The sequence below is a fragment of the Phlebotomus papatasi genome, chromosome 3 (assembly GCF_024763615.1).
Source record: "Phlebotomus papatasi isolate M1 chromosome 3, Ppap_2.1, whole genome shotgun sequence".
Classification (NCBI taxonomy): Eukaryota; Metazoa; Arthropoda; class Insecta; order Diptera; family Psychodidae; genus Phlebotomus; species Phlebotomus papatasi.
Genome location: NC_077224.1, coordinates 21681371 through 21703754, shown reverse-complemented (window position 1 = coordinate 21703754; position 22384 = coordinate 21681371). Strand labels below are relative to the sequence as shown.

The window sequence follows — 22384 nt, the reverse complement described above, 5'->3', positions numbered from 1 at the left end:
TGCCAAATTCCGGCCAGCTTTCAATTTCGGCCACATTGTTTGTTCTTCGAATATCCATGAATTTTTAGGTTTTGCATACTCTAGAGAATATATAATGCAAAAAATAACAAAAAATGTCGCTTCGACGAGGACGATGATCTGAAAAAGACATTGAAAGAATTCCGGAAGGGCACGGAACTATGAGAATGAAGGTGACCGAAATAGGGCACCAAAGCTATATCTACATTTTTATTCATTTTAAAATGTATTAAGAATGATTTTAGAGTAAATAAAGACGGTAAACTCTTTACAAGGTTCCAACAAACACTCCTTATTAAAAAGCAACAAAAAAATTAAATTTCTATTAAAAATATTACATTTCAAACTTGAGACTTTGGCGGTTGAATGCAACTATGCCGAAATTTGGCACACTTACCCTAAATCTCAAAATTGAAGAGAACAACAGAATTAAGAAAGATATACCATTTTAAGTTATCACAAATTATAAAATCATACAGTAATAATGTAGAATCTAAATAAAGCTACGGTTATCTTTTCTACTGATCCTGATCATTGCTATACGGCTTTTACTGTTATAGGGTGCTAAGTTCCAATATTAAAGTGTGCTTGAAAATATTTGGCAGATGCAAAATTCCAAGCTTTGTGTCCTTGAACTGAAATTTAGTCTTGATCTTCATCTCAATTCCTCTCTCGAAGCCCATACCATTGAAATTTAACATCTATGGAAGCACCTTAAAACCATTCCAGACTTGTAACTAGATTCCTCTGCAATTTTTGGCCTGATTTAGAACTTGGAGAGAATGCCTTGTGTGAGCACGTCCCGATCTTATTATCGCTTCCACGTCTCCCGGATTAAGCACACGAAAAAATGTTCCACGCAAGAAGTGGCATTTCGGGAGCCGCGCGACACAAACTTAATGAATTCCACATTTTTCTGCCCTTCACAAAACACCCAACCAACCAACAAACCATCGAGCTACATCTCTCGCCAATGTGACGCTCAAAAATGCATTCAATTCCAATTTGTGATGACACGTAGTGCTTTTTTATACTATCCGACGCAGAGACCCCAATAAAAGGACGCGTAAGATCGTCTTTCAAGAATAATATTCAATTCCATAGCATTGACAATATATATATCCAACATTAATTCAACGTGGCTCGAGAGTCTTTTCCTAAAACTTGAGCCTCATACAGCGAGATCTTTATCCTTCTCGGATTTCTCGAGTTGCGAGTGAGCACCAACAGAGTCTTTCTTTTTCTTATTTCTTTATATTTATATTTTTTTTTAAGAATAAACATAAAGAATAAACGAAGGAATAGAGAGAGAGAGAGAAAGAAGAAGAGATCTACAATGGACAATGGAGATCGTTATGGAGGTTTTTCACTTGAAAACCAATTTTTACCCAAAAGAGATTTTTCTCCTTATTCCATTCCTCTTCTTGGGCTTTTCTGATCATTTCTGGTGATCACAGTTTCTTATTTCACCTTCCAGCAAGGAGCCTGGAGTATTACATTCGTATTCACAAATTGAGAGTCCTATTTTTAATGAAATTTTATGAAGAATTCACCTTTATGCCCAACGCACAATAACTTTTGTTTTGTAAACATGTTTTTGACATTTCTGTGAGAGTGAATGAAACCGAGATCTAGTTATCTCGCTCTATCTCATATGAAATTTTGAAAACATCTTTACAAACAAAATTTATTGTGCGTTCAATTTTAAATTCAAAAAATGAAAATAAATAACCATTCTTTTTTTCTTTAAAAAAAAATCATGAAATCTTATTTCAGAAATATTCATTTTGCAACTCATCACGAGATGAAGAACATGTTTGTGAGACAATGCAAAAAACTGCAAAAGGCATAATAGTGCTATTCTAATGTAAATTGAAGTTTTTTAGCACTTTACTGTTCTAAAGTGCCTCTATACATATCTGACTTTCTTTTCGTGTTGGTTCCTGTCATGGCTGTTAGGAGATTTTCGAATATAGTAAGGTCTGGGGAACACAACCGAGACAGGAACCACCACAAAGAAAAGTCGATAATGCAGACGCACATAAGAGACATGTGCTAAAAAATATTCAGGAGAAAGATTACCCTTTTTTAGGTAAAGATATCAAATGATTTTTTAGCACATGACTGTTGTCAAGTGGTTCTGCGCAATCGACTTTTCTTCGGGTTGATTCCTGTCTCGACCGTCTTCTCCAATCCTCGCCGTGTTCTAAAATCACCAAACAGTTGTGACAGTTGTTTATTTCTTAAGGCAAGAACATTTCCACCTAATATTTTCCAAAATATTTCTGCATGGGTTTTACTTGGTGGGAATTTCGATAAAGAAAAATGTGCTTTTATGTAATTTAAAATCTAATCTAAACCTAATTTTGATGAACCTTGTGGATTTCGTAAAAAGAAAGCCCACTAAAAACATCAAGAAGTCTTTTTCTTAAAGAAAATTCCGGAAAACTGATTAAAAATATAATCAGAAAATGCTATTTAAAATCTCAAGTTTTTTTTAATGTAAAGTCTCTTTCAAAAACATAACAAAAAAAGTTTAATACTTACGGATTTTGATTAATTTGGGGCAGATGTGGTAAATTTGAAAGTTTCCTTAAAAGCTTTTCTAAGACAACGTTGTAGTTTTCTTTTGAGAACAATTGATCAAAAGCTTTCTTAAAATCTTCCAGAAATCTCTTTTCAAGTTTTAATGATTTTGGGAAATGTTTCTTTAAAAAAATTACCATAAATCTATTTTTAATACCAATTGACTGATTTTTGACATTTAAAAAAACTCATAAGATTCAACAAAGAATCTTTAATGTTAGATAAATCTGTATGTTTTTGATTTTTTACTGCTCGAACTCAAAGAGAGAGCAGTTATCGTCTTTTTTTTTCAACTTGTCACCGTTCTGGAGCTTAAACGGTAAGAGATATTGAGTTCCAGTCTTCGATGACCCCCCCCCCTCTCCCAATAAAAAAAGAACAATATCTCTAGACGTTTTTTAACCTTTTTTTTAACTTAAAAAATATTTACCTTAAAAAATCTTTCTCATGAACATTTTTTAGTACATGATTGTCAAGTGTTTCTGTATTATCGACTTTCTCTTCATTGGCCCTTCTCACGAATGTTTTCCCCAATCCTTGCTGTGTTCTAAAAGCATAAAATAGTCATAACAGGAACCAATGCCAAGAAAAGTCATGCTAAAAAATCGTGGTTATTTTTCATTGAAATAGCGCCGTAAAACATGAAACATGAAAGCAATATGAAAAGTTTCGTATTTTATCTTATTTTTAAATAAAAGTCATACCTAAAAAACAAAACTTTTAAAGTTGAATACACCTGTTGTTCTCTATTTTTCACCCCGCGAAAACAATCACACAAAAATCTCTTGGACAGGGAATGCACTACTCTGAAGAATATTGAATTTAAACACGAAAGGTGGAACCTTATGCCTTCGACTGAGCTTCAAAAAAGTATAAGATTATCATATGGTTTGGGTTGGCAGAGAGAAACAAGGAAAATTTATTACGTTACGCCTTTTTCCTCTTCTGCCCCAGACACTATACTCTCTTCATGCACAAGATCACCCTCTGCAGATATCACAAAAATATTTCCATGATTTTTCCACTACAAATCCTCATCTCTTTCTCTCTTTGTGGCGGCTCAAGTGATTTCTCAGGAAGATCGAGACAGAAATCCATTCTTTTTGCACTTCTTATGTCTGCGCTCTTTGAATGCTACAAAAAATCGTAAAATCGCAAGAAGATCACCTCTTCCAATTGTATGTGTCAAAATATTCCTAATTCCCATGGCATAAAATAAATTATGCAATATAACAACTAATTAGTGATGATTTGAAGAAGCGACAAAAAAAACAGCTGAGATTACCCCGGAAAATGTATATGTGGTGATTCCACAATTTTAATAATCCCATATGATCGTCATCGAGATCGCGGATGTGAATGATCGTAAATTTCCTATTGATTCTCCGCGCGCCGATTGAGACGAGTTTTTGCATCACCGTGTTCTACAAATGTCGAGTGATCTCTAGTGTTTTAGCAATTTACGAAAAATTTATGCTCAAGATCACACTGCTGACCAGAATGATAGAAACGAGTTGCTTGCTGAAGCGGTGTATCATTAAGACTTATTTTTAGGTCGATTTTCTCAAAATTAGCAAAGACACCAACCCCAAGCAAATGGAAATTTTCAAGTACAGTAGACTCTCGCTTATCCGTGGAACGGGACCGAAATGTCACACGGATTTTGAGAGTGATACACATCAAATTGTTTGAAATCTAACGATTTTTTTGTTTACATTGCAAATTTATGGAGTGAATTCTGATCTGACTGAATCGACATTCTCTCTAAACATGCGTACTGTTCAAAAAAGTTACAATGAGAAAGAATTAACAGTAGATAGAGCACATTTGCTTTAACAAAAAAACCCAAAACGGGGAAAATATGTCAACAAAATTTTTAAAATTCAACTGTCTCACGGATTTTTTTATGTCACCCGGAAAAAGAGTCCACGGATAAGCGAGAGTCTACTGTATTTCCGTATTTTGTATAATTAACTTTATCCCCTATTTTTATCCCGAATAAACAATGAATAATATTTTGAAAATTATTTGGCACTTCCGTGCACAATAAAAACTTTTGGACATTGACCGAAATATTGGAACAAATTTTCTTTGGAATAATTTTTTTTTTTTTTTTTTTTGAACAAATATGTACCTAGAGGAATATTTCTTTGTTCCAACTGTGTTAAAGTTTTCTTTTAGAACCGTTTTGATACGGTGGAATATCTACAAATTTGAGTCGATTTCGTTTTATACAAATTTGTTCCTAAAAGTTGGAACCGAATATAGGCATTTTGTTCCCAATTGTCGGGAACAAAGGACAATGGACTAAATGATCCACCATTTCGCCACGAATGAGACCTACACCATCGAATAGGTATTGACAAAAGTAACGACTTTTGTTCCGGGACTAGACCAAAAGTAGGAAAAGTACTAGAGCATAAAACATATGTATAAAAAATGTAATGATTTTTTTTGCAAAACTTCTTTATACTAAAACGGTTTATTTTATTTTGGTCGTTTCTAAAAAAAAATGGTAAAGGAGGGCTCCAAGAAAAAATTCCTAGAACGAAAAATTTTTTTCTCTTCATTTTCCTTGCAATTGTCCAGATCTTTCTCATAAATTTTCCAACTTCCAAAAAAAAAATAAAAAATGCCAAAGTTGTGAATTTTCAGAAGGATATCATTAATTTCCCAAAGACTGACAGCCCTGTTTGATTTGGGTCTCGGTAATTTTTAAGCCATACACCAATACCCCGGCTATCAAAAATTATGCGCACGAGTTATCCAGATTAGGGATAATCGCAAAGGTCAGCCCAACCGAAGTGCAATGGAAGAGCCTCGCCTCAGAGGAACCGCCTTAATGATCACGGTAGCCCCTATGCCAGGTAAGTATACCTACAAAATGGGTCTAGTCAAATCTCTGGCGAAGGGTTAGACCAACTCTCATACATTTCTGCCCATTGTCCTTTATGTAATTTAAAAGATTTCGTCCACTTCGTCTAACAATTAAGGCCTATACTTCAGTCGAGATGGATTTCGGTGGCGAAAGTTCATAAGAGACATCAAATAAATGTCAACTTAACAGTATTTTATACAGACGCATCAACCTCCGGGAATCTCGAATTTGAAAAAAAGTGAAACCATAAAAGTATTGTAACTCTTTAGGAACAAATTCGTTACTAATATTGAGTATCTTTTTGTTTCTCCTAGAAGGTACAAATTTCTTCCAAAAATTTTCGGTGTCCATAAACGAGCTAAGTTTTGGAACAAATTTGTTCTGATATTGGGTATTTTTTGAGTCTCGTGTAGAAGGCACAAATTTGTTCCAAAAATTTGGGTGTCCGTGGACGAGCTAATTTTTGGAACATGTGCAGAAATTTTTTATCGTAATGGGAAGACTATGTTTCACACCAGAGTAATTGTTTAGTACGTAGATACATCTATCTCAAATCAATAACTTTTATCATTTTCCTATGTCATAAGAGTTAAACTGGGAACTTGAATGAAGGATTTAAAAAAAAATGAAATTTGTATATTTTAGAAAAATATTAGTATAAAAAAATAAATACTTTCGACGTATTTTACATCACGTTTTGCCTTGTAAAGTATGTTCCAATCAAAGAAACAAAAAAAATCCTTCGTTCAAGTACCAGTCTAATTTTTCTTCTAAAAGGATATAAATGGTTTTTAACTTCAGAAAAACGAAAAAACCTACTCTGAATAATTGTGACTATCGCAAAGTAAGTTTCTTTTTCAAAAATGGTCTCGGAAAATCAGTACTCAACAGTTGAGTTTTCAAAATTTTTAAAGGAAAATTCCAGAAAATATAGTTTAAATGTTGTACTTTTATATGAACATGTTTATACTTAAAATTTAAAGAACACAAGTTGATCTAAATCTTCGTAAGACACGCACGGAAATTCATTTCTGAATTTCTAATACATTACCCAGGGACATAATATGACAAGTGACACTTGTTACACGAATAACTTTCGCGAGAATAGTCAGAAGCCGAGAGGATATTTCGGCAGCTCAGAATATAGGGGAAAGCGGGCTACTTTCAGACAATTTATGCTTCGAACAAATCACTTTTATAAATGAATTTGGCCCATTATACTGTTATATTTTAATAGCTAGTCCAATGCCTCAAATTTTCAGAAAAGAGCTATGGGTGGAATCCATAAGGAACGTAGAGAAAAGATTGAATTATCCGAAGCTTGAGTCGTCCGAAGGTAGCGCGCTTTCCCCTAAAAGGAATAACTCGCGAATAGCCAACTTTAGAGGAGACCGATTTCAAGATGAATTTTTATACATGCTGAGTATAGGATTTTTAAGACTTTTGAAACACCTATAACTTTGGGAATAATTAACTTTCCGGTGTAATATTCACAGGGAAGGTAGAGGATGTCAAGGATTATACGAAAAACGAAAAAAAAAACAACTTTTGCAAGAAAACGACTCATTGACTTATATTCTGATAAGTCGATTTTGAAAAATGCAAAATCGTTCATTTCGAAGCCAAGAGGGCAATCGATTTACTTAAATCGCTTATTCGAGAGTTTTCCGGACAATTCTCTGTATCAATTCTCATGTGACAATTCACAGAAGTGTACAGAATTCCTCCCCAAAGTATGAATTCTGAGGAATTATTTCCGCGAGAAATTCACTGCTTTTCGATTGCTTTATTAATACGGGTTTCAGACCTAAGACTTAGCCATATGGTTTATCTTCTCCAATTTCTTATCAATCAAGAGTTTTTGAAAAATTATCACTTAAGATTGGACAATATGAGCAAGCGATCCATTGAATTAAAAAAAAACCAATGAACTTAGTTGCTATTTTGAATTTCGAGATCACCGGGAACTGGGCTAAACCCTAAGCGTTAGGTTTAGTCCAGTTCCTGAAGGTATAAAAATCCTGAATAGCAATCAATGTTATTGCTTTTTCAGAACTAATAGGTTATTTGTTTTTAAAAGACCAATCCAAAGTTAAATTCATCCAAAAAATCTTGATTGATAAGGAATTAAACGAGTTAAGCCATATGGCTAAGCCTTATACGGGCTTCAGACCTAAGGGCCTCGACAGACCTGAGGATTAGCCGAGAGATGGATTAGCATAATTGTATTCGAAATAAGATATTTCTCAGAATTAAATCCAAGGTTATTAAGCAGGAGTCAAAATTTTACTTTTTTTTGGAAACACTTAGATATCTCTTGGAATTAAATCCAAAGTTATTAAGCAGGAATCAAAATTTTACTTTTTTGAAAACACTTAGATATCTCTTCAAATTAAATCCAAAGTTATTAAGCAGGAATCAAAATTTTACTTTTTTGGAAATACTTAGATATCTCTTCAAATTAAATCCAAAGTTATTAAGCAGGAATCAAAATTTTACTTTTTTTGGAAACACTTAGATATCTCTTCAAATTAAATCCAAAGTTATTAAGCAGGAATCAAAATTTTACTTTTTTTGGAAACACTTAGATATCTCTTCAAATTAAATCCAAAGTTATTAAGCAGGAATCAAAATTTTACTTTTTTTGGAACTCTAATTCCTCATCAGGCACGATTTCTTAGGAAATTGTTGTTTAGAATTGGATATTAAGGGCAAATGATCCAATAGGTTTTGAAAAATCAATAAAATTGCTTGTTATTTAGATTTTTGAGACCTTCGGGAACTCAGCTAAACCTCCAGTCTGAAGCTGGCCTTAGGGCCCAAATAGACTCAGACTGTTCCTCCAGAATATTTAGTTTGTAAAAATTTTTAGTAAATATTTATCCCAAACTGTCATACACTGAAGGCTTACGATCATCGATTAGAGATCCTTTGCATAAATTTCTTTTACCTAATCCTGTTACTACCAAATTTTATACGCTAAATATTTTAGAGGATCAGCCTGAGTCTATTTGGGGCTTTTAGGTCTGAAGCCGAGTTAAAGTTTTCACAAGAAGTGTTATGTAAAATGCTCACAGGGTCTTAGAATGCACTAGGGATCGCAAAGCAGTGAATTGTGACTTTGAAATTTTTATTGACATTATTTGGCCTAGTTTGTAGCCATTCAAAATAATGAAATAAAATATTGAATAAAATATTTCATATTGAAACAAATATTTCAATATTTGTCTACACACTGGACAATTTTCTTCAATATTGAAACATTTATGTCAATAAATCTTTGCAGTGTGGAGGCAATACTTGTCAATATTTGATATTGAAAAGAAATATTTCAATAAATTATATCTAGTGTATAGCCTGCCTTATGGTATCTACACACGAGAGGAATTTATGTCCATATTGAAGAATTTGCTTCAATATGGATATAAATTTCTCTGGTGTGTAGAGGCCATAAGTCATCATATCTGAATACACTTCCAGGACATTGAGCAAAATCTTTTGGGGTGTACTGTAAATCTTGAATAAGGAATTTTGATGACCACAATTGAATATGATCATGATATATTTTTGTGATCTATTTTGGCTTGCGTTCTTGGGAGTGCCTTTGAGGATTTATCAGAGATCCTCCGACTGAAAATTGTAAGCTAACCAAATGGTGTTTTATGACACTCTGTGGCCTAAACAAACAGGATGTCGGGGAGGAATTTTACACACAAGCAGCCGATATCTCAAAGATATCTTGTCTCCAGAAATTGTTGACACTCTGCTGCACTTTTCTGGGAAATTGCTATCGATTCTCTGTGTGTCATAAATCCAATTAGAGCCCGAGGAAGTGATACTTTCTCACACCCTTGAGGTCAATCCCATGGGGTTCTTGTGAATTCTGATAGAGTCCGCGGCTTACAGTTGGATGGAATTGAATCACGCAGACGAGCCAGCCGAAGCTCTTGGAAAGAACGTGAGAGAGGCGAAATGGACAAGAAAAATTCATCTCTTTGCTGCCTTCCAAATGCAATTAGTAATTCCAGTGGCATAATCTTGGCGAGTATCGCTTGTTCTTGTCTTTTTTTTTTTTGTTCTTTTTGCACGGGACTCTGGCAATATCTTGTCCATATCTGTGCAAGTTGCTTTTCCAAAGCGGATTCCCTCCAATCTTCTTCGTCATATTCAATCAATTCAATCCCTGCGATTGACCATGAATGTGACATGAGATTTCTCAGGCATTTCTGCCAACAACTGGGACAAGTTTTTGCACCAAACACTTGGGATTGTGGGAAAATATTTCTGGGATAACTTGTGAGTTGTTAGTCTACTCAAAGAAGCCCTCCGGGTGGCCCCAACTTCCGCCTCCGGAAGCTTCAGTGGCAAATGTGTAAACAACATATTTCTTTCGAGTTAATTAATCAACGAGACTCTTCCCATGACGCTGATAAGATTAAAATGGGGAGACGGCCCAGAGTCGCCTTCCAAAATAGCTATTTTCCGTGTTATTTTTGTCCGCGCGAGACAGGGTGAAAAAGAAGAAAGAGGTGGGATCGAGGACAAAAACAACCAACACACTCCAACTTTACGCACAAATATCTCCCTGAATTTTACACTCACGGACTTAATTTCTATCCCAAAATCTTCCCCAAGGAATAAAAATGGACTTACATGTAACAAACAGCTGGGAAAGTATCGCCAAAAGGAGGAAAAACACCATTTTTCCACTCCAAAACTCACAACCACTTAAGACGTCCGCCATTTCTCAAGACAAACTATAGGCTTTTTTCCAATAGGCCTTCTACGACCTCAAAACAATCAAACATAACCTCAAAGTTTTGTTTTCTTAACTCCAATTTTCAAGAAAAAGGAAAACTAAAATATAATTCATTAAAAATATCAGTTTCTTGAGAAATATTTCACTATTTAAAAACCAGTGACTTAGAATTAAAGTTGAGAATCTTGTCGAAGTGTGTGACGAGGAAGTGGCTATCAGTGTTGGCAACACTGAGAGTTGCAGTGTTTTTGAAAAGTGTGATTTTCTTTGGGAAAATCCCAGTTGAACTTGGTGAAAAATGACTCTCCTGATTGAAGACTACGAGCAGCAGTATTCAGCATTGATTGCCAAAATCACAGCTCAGATTTCCCATCTAAATATCGCTCCCAGAAGTGAGTCAACCATATGACATACTTTCTCCTATTTCTCCTGCATTTTCTCATTTTCCCACGAATTTTCTTCCAGGTAGTCGCAATGAACTGATCCAGGGTATCACAGCAAATTGCGAGGAAGCCAAAGAGTTGGTAAGCTACCTCAAAAAATGCAGATTCTAAAGAGAAATTGACATTTATCCATCTTACAGCTGGAACAGATAAGCCTGGAAATCCGAGATGCTCCCCCAGATCAGAGATCCAGCCTCACCAATCGAGTGAATTGCTACGAAGTTGAGCTCAAGAGACTGCAGCAGGAGTTCACAAAGTGCAAAAACTCAAGTCAGGGAGCCTCAAATTTCGAATCAGATGATGATTTTGATGACATTGGATTCCATGATGATTCCAAAAGGCGACTTCTGGACAATTCAGAGCGACTTGAGAGGACAGGAAAGCATCTAGAAGAAGGATACCGAATTGTACTGGAGACTGAGAGCCTAGGGAACAACATTCTGCAGGATTTGTCCACACAGAGAGAAACCATACAGAGATCCCGATCGAGGGTAAGTTTTTTCTTTCAATTGCATGGGCGGAGCCAGAAGGCCATAAGGGCGGTCCCTTTCTTCACTCAAAATCCGAAAAAGTTAAAATAACATTCCAGAAATGTTAATTTAACCCTGCATTATTGATCCGATATCGGTGTAAATATTACCATTTTTAGGTGTATTAGGGGTTAAAGTTACCCTTTTTCATGTTAACTTTACCCTTAAAAAGGTGTAAATTTAATATTAAAAAAGGTTGATATATTTTTACACCTGAAAAGTGTTAAAATTATGAGGAGAAAAAGTTAATCGCACCCTCTTTTTTTTCTCAGTTTTCTCAGACTGATGATTTTTTCTTAAATATTAATGATTATATCGAATATACAGTAGACTCTCGCTCAATCGGCTCTTTCTCAATCGGGCGACAAATTTTGTTGACAATTTTCACGTTTAATTATGAAGGTAATTTGCTCAAATTCGCTGTAGTTCTTCCTATTTTATCGTGATTCTTTATAATTGAGCGCTTTTTGTGGAATTTACAAAGGCTTTGACGCTCAATTCTATCGCTAAACCGGATGACATTTTGCCCCATATTCCCGATTGAGAGAGAGTCTATTGTATTAAAATATGTCTTACTTTTCTTATTTATTGATTTTTTTTTTAATTTTATCAAAGTTTAATAATTAATATCTTAAATTTTATTGTTCACGAGCACAAAAAAAATAATAAAATAAATTTCAGGTATAAATATTTAAGTTATTAATCTGAAAAAAATATGTGGGTGTTTTTTCAGTTTGCAAAAGCCAAGATTTGATCTCGAACCCGTGAAGAGTGAATCTTTTTCTTGAATTTTTTGCTACGCCATTCAATTCGATCGGGATGTTGAACTTATACTGCTGTATATACCCTTAAAAAACATCAGTATAAGTATTTCAACATCGAATTTATAGGCGTAGCAAAAAATTCATGAAAAAGATTCACTCTTCAAGAGTTCGAGATCAAATCTTGGCTTTTGCAAACTCAAAAAAATATTCACAGATTTTTTTTCAGATTATAACTTAAACATTTTAGCCTATTCGGGGTTTTGACTGCTACCGGTTTTTTAAATATTTGAAATATTTGATTTAAAAGACAAAAGTTTACATTATATTAATTTTTATATCAATGATTGAGACATATCAAAAGTATAAATGGCTTCACCCTTCCTGATTTCAGGCTCTCTATTCATTCCCTTCGGAAATTCAAAAGAAACTGCATTTTTTATTATGGCATTTTGCTGCCATAATTAAAGATTTACTTCACTGAGAAAAAAAGAGGCTGCCATTAACTTTTTTTCTTCATAACTTTAACACTTTTTGGGTGTAAAAATATATCAACATTTTTTAATGTTAATTTTACACCTTTAAAGGGTAAAATCAACATGAAAGCAGGGTAACTTTAACCCATAATACACCTAAAAAGGGTAATATTTACACCGTTTTCGGATTAATAATGCAGGATAAAATTAACATTTCCAGAATGTTATTTTGACTTTTTCGGATTTCTCTCAGTGTTTGTTATTGATACTTTTGCGTTATTTCTTTTTTAGCGTTTAATTTTCAAAATTTTATAATTTTTCTTCCAATTATTTATATTTATTTATTTTCTTTATTTATTTATTATTTTGAAAATATCATTGGGGACTTTTTGAGTTCACATTTCATTAGGGATATTTCTTATAACAAAAAAAAATAAAAAAAAGTTTGCCGATATTAAGAATTGATCCAGAGATTTTAGAGCGCGAATTTGCTATAGTATAAGCCTCTTTTAATTTTCTAGGTTTTTACTAAATATTTTTGATTATTTTTTATTCAATTCTTCTCTTAGAAATGTTAAAAATATCACAGAGGATTTTTTTCAGACTTTTTTTTTAAATTAACTTTTAATAATTACTTTAAAAAATATATTAAGGTATAATTAGAACTCCCGCATAATTTTTAAAGTAATATAAAATAACCTGTTATTTTTCAGTGCCAACGAAAATTTCTTTGCAAGAAAAAAAATTTGAATATCGATTTTCATAAGAAAAAGAATATTAAAACATACAACGTAACAACAACAACGTACAAACATAAGAAAAAATAACTTTAGGTAGTCAGGAAAAATTATTTTCTTTATGGGACACCGGTGTTCCAATCGTCCTTAAAGGGTTAACCGATCTTGGTGATTACTTCGGCATAATTGTAGAGGACATTTAGATCTATATTTCGTCTATACATCATTTTTCACTCAGACTACGCTATCTCTCTGATTTTCCGTTTAAGTGCACAGTAAAAAAAATGTGTAAAATTTTACTACTATAATAGTGCAAAATCGACCATTTTATTGGTTAATTTAAAAATGTTTTAAAAAAATACACAACATTTTGGTAATTTATTGCCACGTGATTGAAAATTACCACTATTTTAATTGAAAAATTTCCAACAATGTTATTTAATTTGAAAATGTGTAAAATTTTGACACTATAATAGTGTGAAATCTGATAAATTAATTATTTAATTGCGATCTGTGTAAAATTTCTCACTGTTATAATCATAAACATTTTTCAACAATGTTTCGTGATTTAAAACTGTTTGAAAAATTCTAAAAATTACCACTATTAAAGTATGATTACAGTTTTTCACATTATTATAGTATGAAAAAATAATTTTTAACACTATTATAATGTGAAGCCTTGTGTATTTCAACCAAATTTGTTGAATTTTTAAACGAAAGTTGTTAAAATTTTAAAAAAAAAAAACTTGTTGAATTTTGAGACAAAAGTTGTTGAATTTTTAAACAAAAGTTGTGTAAAAATTGTTGAATTTCCAAGTAAGACTTATACTTCAGTCGAGATGCTTTTCATTTAGCAAAAGTCATATAGAACATCAAATATTTATATGCATAATAAGTACATCGTGAAGATCGGAGCATCAGATGTAATCATTTCGCATCAGGGGGATCCCGAGTACAAGAAAAACCAATAAAAATGTCTAAAAAAAACAAAAAAATCAAAATCTTCAAAATGAAAAGAAAATTCAACAATAGGGGGGGTCCGTGGTGCAATTGGTAAGAGCGCTCGGCTCTTGGGCGGTGTGACCCCCGGCTCGACTGTCACAGTTGTGAGTTCGAGTCCCGCCCGGTGCAAACGACTGAAGCGTCTGAATAGACATATTTCTCATACACAATGTAATCTGAATAAAAATTTGTAAACCGAAAAATGTACAAAATGGCAAAAAAGCCCGGTACATCAAAAATAAATAAATAATAATAATAAAATTCAACAATAAAGAGAATTCAACAATTTTTGAATTTACACATAAAAATTCAACAATTTTTAAATTCAACAATTCCAAATTCAACATCTTGAAATTCAATAACTTTAAATTAAACACTTTTTCCAAATTTAACACTATAATAGTGGTGTGAAAGATTACACACTATAATAGTGTTAAGTTTTTTACTGTGTGTGAAAAAATTGACTTTTCCCATAATAACGCTTTGAAATCACTCAGATGACAATTTGACTACCTCTACTCGACCAAGACACTTAAAATTGGATTTTAAATGGAAAGTCTCACAAAATAGAATAATTCTTTCATATAGTTGAAGTTCACCAAATGAACACTTGGGGCGATCTGGTCGAAAAAACGAGTTCAGAAACAAACAACCTCGATTATCTCGGCTTCTGATTAATCGATGAGATCAAGTTCTATGGCAAAATTATAGAGAACTTTCTGGTCTATGTTTCACCCATATATCACTTTTTTGTCAGTCCACCCAAATCTTTGATATTTTGGGTTAAATACAAAATTTGTATAATTTCACGAATTTAATTCAAGATAACTGAATGGCGTCCCCCAACTTCAGCCTAAATCGAATTTGCATGCATTCCGCGTTAGCTCACGTTAAGAATCTCACCTTACAATAAGCTGATCTAGGCTTTTATCACTAGATTTTTAATCATTTTTTTTGCAATTCTCGTGTTAGAAATGTTAAAAATATCACAAAGGACTTTTTTTCAAATTTTTTTTATTAACTTTTAATAATTAATTTAAAAGAATTGTTTAAAAATTAGAACTCCCGTGTGATTTTTAAAATAATAAAATGTTATTTTTCCGTACCAATGAAAATTTCTTTAAAAAAAAACTTTTTATTTTTATTGTTCATTTTTTATTAGATTCTTTACGGTTAAGGGCAGAATCACATTGACAATAAAATGCTCGCCGTAGCCTCACCGTATTTCGTTAAGTTACGCATTTTAATTGCAATTCTTATGCAAATTTTCCATTACCGTATTACCTTATCTCATACTCTGTGGCACTAGGCGAAAATAATATAAGAAAATTGAAGAAATAAAACGAAAATGCGATAAACGGTGAGCAAAAAAAACTGTAAGAGAAATTAATCGTACTGTTTTTTTGCTCACCGTTTATCGTATTTTTGTTTAATTTCTTCAATTTTCTTTTATTTTTTTTTTTCACTTTTAGTGCCACCGAGTATGAGATAAGGTAATACGGTAATCGAGAATTTGCGTAAGAATTACAAAGAAAATGCGTAAATTAACGAAATACGGTGAGCATTTTTCTGGCAATGTGATTCTGCCCTTAATATTAATTGCAAGATTTTTTCACATTTGGGCAAGTTTTTGGTCATAATCTGACCCGGATTTTCATTTTCAGGTCCAGCAAATGGACGTGGAGCTGGGAAAATCCTCGAGAATCCTGAACTTCATGATGATGCGATCGCTCAAAGAGAAGATAATCCTGGCAGGAGTTGGTGCTGTATTTATTTTAGCTGTTTCTTTTAGTATCTACTATTCCGTGAAGAAATAATTCCATTAACTTATTCCTAGGATAATAAAAAATAAAAGCAGTAGAAAAATTATCTGAAGGCGTCTTTTATTGTGCGCAATTCTAAAGCAATCTAGAGGGGATATTTCTGTATCAAAAGAGGAGACTTTCAGGGGTTCCGGAAGTTACTTTTCTCCCACGTAGACAGCATCTCCCATAGATACCTTTCCTGGAATGCGAACACCCAAGTGAATGCCCAAAATTGGGGATTCTCCAGCATTTGGAACAACCCGATAGGACTTGAGGGTTTTCAGGGGTTGTCCATCGGGATGTCTGAGTCCAGTTTCTGGATTAATATTCGTGAAGATGCATCTGCAAAGAAATAAAAAGTTCTAAATTGCAAGAAAACTAGCCTATTTTTTTGTAGTTTTTTGTAAAGACCTTCCACAAAGCTTGACATTCCTGAAGATGACATCCCCAACTTTTACCCATTTCCATGAGTCCTCTTCGAAGGCCGTCGTGGGTCCTTTGACCAGGAAATTGGGTCTGAATTGCAGTGGAGTGACTGAATCCTTGAGGCGAGTGTTGAGTTCAGCCACGGAGGCTTCATTGATCATCATGAAACTCGTGGCATCGTGGAGGGCTCCAGAGTCCACTCTCGTGAGATCCGGGAAGCCTCGGTTCTTCTCCCGGACTTCACGGGTGGGGAATGAGGCAGGATAGAAGACCAGACGCATCCCAATGTCCTCACTGAGGAGGAAACGCGAGATCCATCTGGCCACCTCCTCACCACACTCCACAGCATCTACTGCCTCTCCCCAAACCACTGCCCTCATGGGTTTCTGCTCATACAGTCTCTTCACATCTACATCGATGTCCAGCATCCCAGGAGCTGACAGGATCATCTTATCTCCCTCAAATCTCGGTTGAATCTGCACGCACTTTGGATGAGTCCTGGCAGTGATAAATTGCCCCTCTGGGGTGATGATCATGAAAACACGATCCCTCAGATGACCCTCCTCAACTCCCAGCACTGTGCACTTGAGCTCACTAGCTCGGATTGGCCCACAGGATTTAATGGGATAGACAATCAAATCCGACAGCTCTCCAACTCGCCTCCATCTGCAGAGAATTTCCAAATCTCAGAATCTTCCCACCAGAAATGCTTTTTAATCAATTAGTCCTCACCTCTTTGGCGGGGAGTTGTCCAGTTTCTTCTTGTAGAAGTATCCAGCAGCAGTTACAGCTACAACTCCCACTCCAATTGCGACGCCCAGGCTCACTTTTGAGTGGTCAGAAAAGAATTCTGCAAGAGATTCGAGATGAGTAGAAGAGCGTGACGATGATGCAGTTTCACTTAATCACTTTCAGTGATCTCAATTAAGAAGCATTTGCTCTCAATTAATCATATGATACCTTCCGGAGGGTCAGGGGAATGCATTAATTAAATAATGAGGGGGAAATTGCAGCTGAACTATCTCAATTATCTCCATAACTTTGATTAGGGTTCGATTGAAAGTTTGAATTAAAACAATTAAAAGTTAATGGTTCTTGAATCAAAAATTAATTGTACACTGAGAAAAATTGGGTGCTATTTTATACATTTTTTTAATTTGTCTTCAAAAATAAATAATGCCTTAAAAAAAATTATTAACCATTTGAAGATGAGTAAATCACTCACTGGTAAAGCATAGAGAACATACAGAGTCGCGGCTTGAGAGAAAACGGATTGAAAGAATTTGATATAAATTGCCTACTGTTGGAGCTTATTTGTAAAATAATTTTTGAAATGCCCAGAAATGCCCCTAAATGTATGCAGATATTATTCACGCGGTAAATTTGAAATACATTTTTGTGAACCGTTGGCGCTGACTGAGAATATGCTGAAAAATTGGCGCGGATTTTTTTTGCATACATTACGGCGTTTCTGTAGCTTATTATAAAGGTATTTCCTGTGTGTATGCAATTTTTCTGTATCACAACATATCCCAAAGATATCTCCTGCAGATATGCAAAATTCTTTGAAAGCAAAACTTCCTGTAATATTTCACACTTTAAATTGATTCTTTAGACCACACCCTAATAGGATAAAGAGGCGTGGCTTAAAACGGAACAAATTGAAGTCCTATAAATCCTATGAACAAGACGAACAGTAAATAAATTACTTTAGTAAAGTACTTTACTTTAATAAAGTAAGTTTGATGGTAAATGTTTTGTGTATCAAAAATTATCTCTTGTAAAGAACTATTGTTAATGTTCAGAAGTAAAATTGGGGTCCAGTCTTGAAGGTAAGTTGAGGAACGCATGTTTTAAAAATGTCTTATTTTTTGCGTTTTATTTTCAATCTAAATTAGGTGCAAAATGATGAAAGATAGAGACTTGGAACCTTCGGGGGACCCCCCCCCCCCCATAAGTTGACCCTGGGACCATTAATATGTCCCTACTTTTTCCCCCACCCCTCCCTTTCCCTGAAAAAATCGCACGACATGTTTTCGACCAAGCATAGGTTTGGAGGGGAATGTATATAGGGGAAACTGGGGCACCAACAAACACGGGGTACCACCAAACACTAATTTTTATTTCTAAACTATTTAGACTATCTCGACTATTCCTTCAGTGGACAAGCATCCCTATAGTGCCTATAAATTCCTATCGGTCTTATCCTCTGACATCCAATATCCGATTAAAAAATCGAAGTGTTTGGTGGTACCCCGTGTTTGGTGGTGCCCCAGTTTCCCCTATGTATATATGAAGGGGAAGGAGAGGGGTGGGGGGAATATGAGGGACATATTAATGGTCCCTGGGTCAACCTATGGGGGCTCCGCCGGAAGTCCCAAGTCCCTATCTCTCACCATTTTGCACCCAGATATTCGAACACATAAAAATGGGTGTTCTTTTTATTGCTCATTCTGCAAAATTTGAGCAAGAAATAATGTCATATCGGTAATAACTCTTGAGTTTCACTTGAGCATAATAAAAATTTAGAAAAAAATTCTAGGCTGTAATGTTAATCACAGTTCACAGTACAGTAGACTCTCTCTCAATCGGGAATATGGGGCAAAATGTCATCTGGTTTATCGATAGATTTGTGCGTCAAAGCCTTTGCAAATTCCACAAAAAGCGCTCAATTATAAAGGATCACGATAAAATAGGAAGAACTACAGCGAATTTGAGCAAATTATCTTCATAATTCAACGTGAAAATTGTCAACAAAATTTTTCGCCCGATTGAAAAAGAGCCGATTGAGTGAGAGTCTACTGTACATTTTTTAGTAATTAACTATCTACCGGAGTTCTTTGAAAAAAAAAACGAGAAAAATGGACAACTTCAACATATGGATTCTTCAAATTATCATCGTCGTAAGATACCCATATTCTTCCTGAATTATTTTGTATTATTTTGAACCTGAAGCTTCCAAATAATACATCACAAAAAATATGTCTTAAATTATTTGTAAATGTTTGTGAAGTTCTACTGGGGACTTACGAAATGCTCATAAAACGTATAACCTAAAAAAGTTTGATCTTTTCCACAAACTATTCATTTAACAAACATTTTTTTGTAGTTTTACAAGCATTTGTTTGTAAATATTCGTAAACACATGAAAAAAGTTCGCACAATTTTGTCATCTGTTCGTAAATATTTGTCAAACAAAAGTCAACGAACAAATGTTTGTTAAAGAATAAAAAATGCTTGTCAAGTAAACATTTTACGAACAATGTTGTGAAAAAATACAAACTTTTACGAACTTTTTAGTGGGTTATACGATTTACGAGCATTTCGGATAATATTCAGAAGACATAAAGTTTGAATCTTTTCAAAAAATGACAAAAAATAATTTTGTCAAGAAAAGGTTTTGTGAAATTGGTGAACAACCTTTTGACGAAATTTTGACAAGATCTATATTTTTCCGCTTAACAAACCTTTTTTTTTACAAAGTTATTTAAAAAAATCCCCAAAAAGTTATGAATGAAACATCATATATTCACGTGACGCTGCAAGACGAGCACAATTTCTACAATAAGTTACAATGTTAAAAACCTTGAATTTTTCCTTATAATTTTACTGCTCGAACTTAAAGAGAGAGCAGTTATATAATCGTCTGTTTTTCAAATTGTCACCATTCTGGAGCTTAAACGGTAAGAGATATCGACTTCCGGTCTTCGATGACACCCAATAAAAAAAACAATGTCTCTAGACGTTTTCCCCCTTTTTTCCCTTATGTCCCCTCCATTCCCTAAAAACCACGTTTTTCCGTTTTTCTCAAAATTGGCCCAAGCTTTTTCAATGATTTTTGAATGTTTTAGAGCTTGTCCAAGCGAACGTTTTGCTCAAACACACCATGACCGGAAAATTCGCTATTTTGAATAATTGAAGGTCAAAGGTTAAGCATTTTGGAAGGCTCATTTTTTTTCTACCAATTTGGTTAAATTTGGAAAGGTATTGAAATTTCGAACCCGACTGCATCGGTCTTCATCGGTCCTGAACCGGTTAAGTATCGATTTTTGAATAATTTTACATCCCCAACAAGTTAAATTCCCTAAAAAAATGTTTTTCGGTCAATCGCAAAATTGACCCAAGCTTTTTCAATGATTTTCGGATATGTTTTAGGGGTAGTCCAGGTTAAGATTTCGTCCTAACATACATATTACCGGAAAATTCTCCATTTTGGATTACTGAAGGTCAAAGGTCAACTACTTTGGAGGGCCAATTTTTCAACCCATTTGGATAAATTTGGATTTTTTGGAAAAGTATCCTAATTTCAAACCTGGCTGTATCGGTCTTCATCGGTAATGAATCGGTTAAGTGTCGATTTTGGGATTTTTAAATACTTGAATCAATTTAATCGCTAGAAGACCAGTAAGCACCAAAAGATCAAGCGTAAAATTAATTCAAGGTAAGCTCTATCTCGTGAGTTCGAGCATTTTGCAAAGCTGGGACGTTTTGCCATCTCGTTTTTTTTTTTTCAAGTTTAAAGTTAAAAACAACTTCGAAGAAAGTATTTCTCAACCGATTGCGTTGAGTTTGGATTTTTATGAAAGGTCTTAAATACTCCTCACAATTTTTAATTTTATTTATTTATTTTTATATTGATTTATTTTATACACACAAAAAAATGGAAAATTCTTAAACAGAAATACCCAGGAATTTAATTTCAAATCCCATCCAATGAATGCCAATGCCCTAATTCTAAATCCTTGATCATTTAATTTTAGTTGCAATTTCGAAATCTGTAGACATTTTTCATTTTCCAGCTAATGCTGAACTTACGTTCCCGATCTCTTAACTTGAAAGAGCTCGGGATTCTATCCCATTTCTTTCGCTCAGAACTTCTAAACTTAAATGCCTTAAGGATTCACGTCCAATTTAAGTTCCCAGGATCTTATATATTCTTAAATTTAGAGTCAAAATTTTTCTCTGTATATTTATATACTTGAGAAAGGATAACAGGGATTGATAACGCTTCTGCTTTTTTTCTTGAATCCGAATAATTGAAAATATAAAACAAAACTATTTATCATTTAAAAGAATTTCATTAGAACCCAGAGTTCGTGTGTAGCGCAAAGTCTTATCAATCTTCCCTTCCATATGCTGTTAATTAAGCACGTGATCGAAATATTAAATTACATCTCTGCAATTTTAATATTTTGATCTCATGTTTTATTATTTAAAGTTTTTCCCTGTTTAATTTTTAAAATATTCCTGTGTTTCCAGCTTGTGGTATTTTCTCTGCAATTTAATACTTAGACCAGACGGATTACGGATGTATGAGTTTCTATGATGTCAATGTTTCAGACTGATACCAAAACATTAATCAAGGTCGACCGGCAAGCAAATACAATTCTCATGGAAGAGCAATTTAATGTTCGTTCCAAGTGGCTTCTCAACCCAGGATCGATAGTCATTCTCCGGCGACACTCGATGGGCTTTTCTTGGCGATTTATTCGCTTTTATGAGACACGTCTTGATAATCACTCTTTCCAAAATGATAACGCACTCTCACATTAAGAGCATAATTTTTTTTTAAACTGATAATTAACAAAGTATTGATGAATTTTATTGTTCAGAGGCGTAGTTGGGAATAAAGAAATCATTATAGAGTGGCTGGACTTAATTTGAAGTGCGGAAAATAGCCGGAAAATCACTTACGGGACATCCTGGAGTGTCTGCCTGATGGAAGATTTCGAGAACACAGACGGGAAATTGACTTTTTCACCCAAACAACAACACTTTAGAGAAAAAATTCAGGAGCAGTCGCAGTTTGAAGCACTCCCAACAGCACGAAATCTACGAGTGAACTGAATGGAGAGATGTCTAGAGTTCCTCACACTTGTTCACAAAATACCACACAATCTTACCAGTTATTCCACACACGCATTGGATTCGTGGTCAGGGAGAAAATTTCACTATGAGCTTCT

The 22384-nt window shown here is 34.2% G+C and overlaps 3 protein-coding genes and 1 non-coding gene across 4 annotated transcripts in view; 1 reads left to right on the top strand and 3 right to left on the bottom strand.

The window, feature by feature from the left end:
- LOC129808238 (bone morphogenetic protein receptor type-1B) overlaps positions 1-10264 on the bottom strand; it is a 46978-nt gene extending 36714 nt beyond the window's left edge. Inside the window, exon 1 of the mRNA XM_055858058.1 lies at positions 10136-10264. Within this exon, the coding sequence (XP_055714033.1) occupies positions 10136-10226 (91 nt within the window). The 5' untranslated portion in view covers positions 10227-10264. The remainder of the gene's footprint in view (positions 1-10135) is intronic.
- On the bottom strand, positions 5310-5479 carry LOC129808362 (U1 spliceosomal RNA). The gene has a single exon (XR_008752392.1). It is a non-coding gene; the product is annotated as a U1 spliceosomal RNA (small nuclear RNA).
- Positions 10226-16059, top strand: LOC129808242 (vesicle transport through interaction with t-SNAREs homolog 1A). Its single transcript, XM_055858063.1, has 4 exons — positions 10226-10633; positions 10707-10765; positions 10825-11175; positions 15855-16059. Exons 1-4 carry the CDS (start codon positions 10540-10542, stop codon positions 16005-16007), a joined length of 657 nt encoding a protein of 218 aa, XP_055714038.1. The 5' UTR covers positions 10226-10539; the 3' UTR covers positions 16008-16059.
- On the bottom strand, positions 16057-22341 carry LOC129808240 (mitochondrial amidoxime reducing component 2-like). The gene is made up of 5 exons (XM_055858061.1): positions 22325-22341; positions 22116-22264; positions 17154-17271; positions 16407-17087; positions 16057-16337 (listed from the first exon to the last, which is right to left on the bottom strand). The coding sequence occupies exons 2-5, from the start codon at positions 22120-22122 to the stop codon at positions 16151-16153; spliced, it is 993 nt and encodes a 330-aa protein (XP_055714036.1). The 5' UTR covers positions 22123-22264; positions 22325-22341; the 3' UTR covers positions 16057-16150.
- Positions 22342-22384: the final 43 nt, after the last annotated feature.

Bases quoted from the DNA above. Each gene is read 5' to 3' on its own strand.
- LOC129808242 (XM_055858063.1), top strand. From the start codon at position 10,540: ATGACTCTCCTGATTGAAGACTACGAGCAGCAGTATTCAGCATTGATT. The intron at 10,634-10,706 runs GTGAGTCAACCA...ATTTTCTTCCAG, and splicing joins TCTAAATATCGCTCCCAGAA to GTAGTCGCAATGAACTGATC. The intron at 10,766-10,824 runs GTAAGCTACCTC...TCCATCTTACAG, and splicing joins GCGAGGAAGCCAAAGAGTTG to CTGGAACAGATAAGCCTGGA.
- LOC129808240 (XM_055858061.1), bottom strand. The intron at 17,088-17,153 runs GTGAGGACTAAT...AATTCTCTGCAG, and splicing joins GACAACTCCCCGCCAAAGAG to ATGGAGGCGAGTTGGAGAGC. The intron at 16,338-16,406 runs GTCTTTACAAAA...ATTTCTTTGCAG, and splicing joins AATGTCAAGCTTTGTGGAAG to ATGCATCTTCACGAATATTA.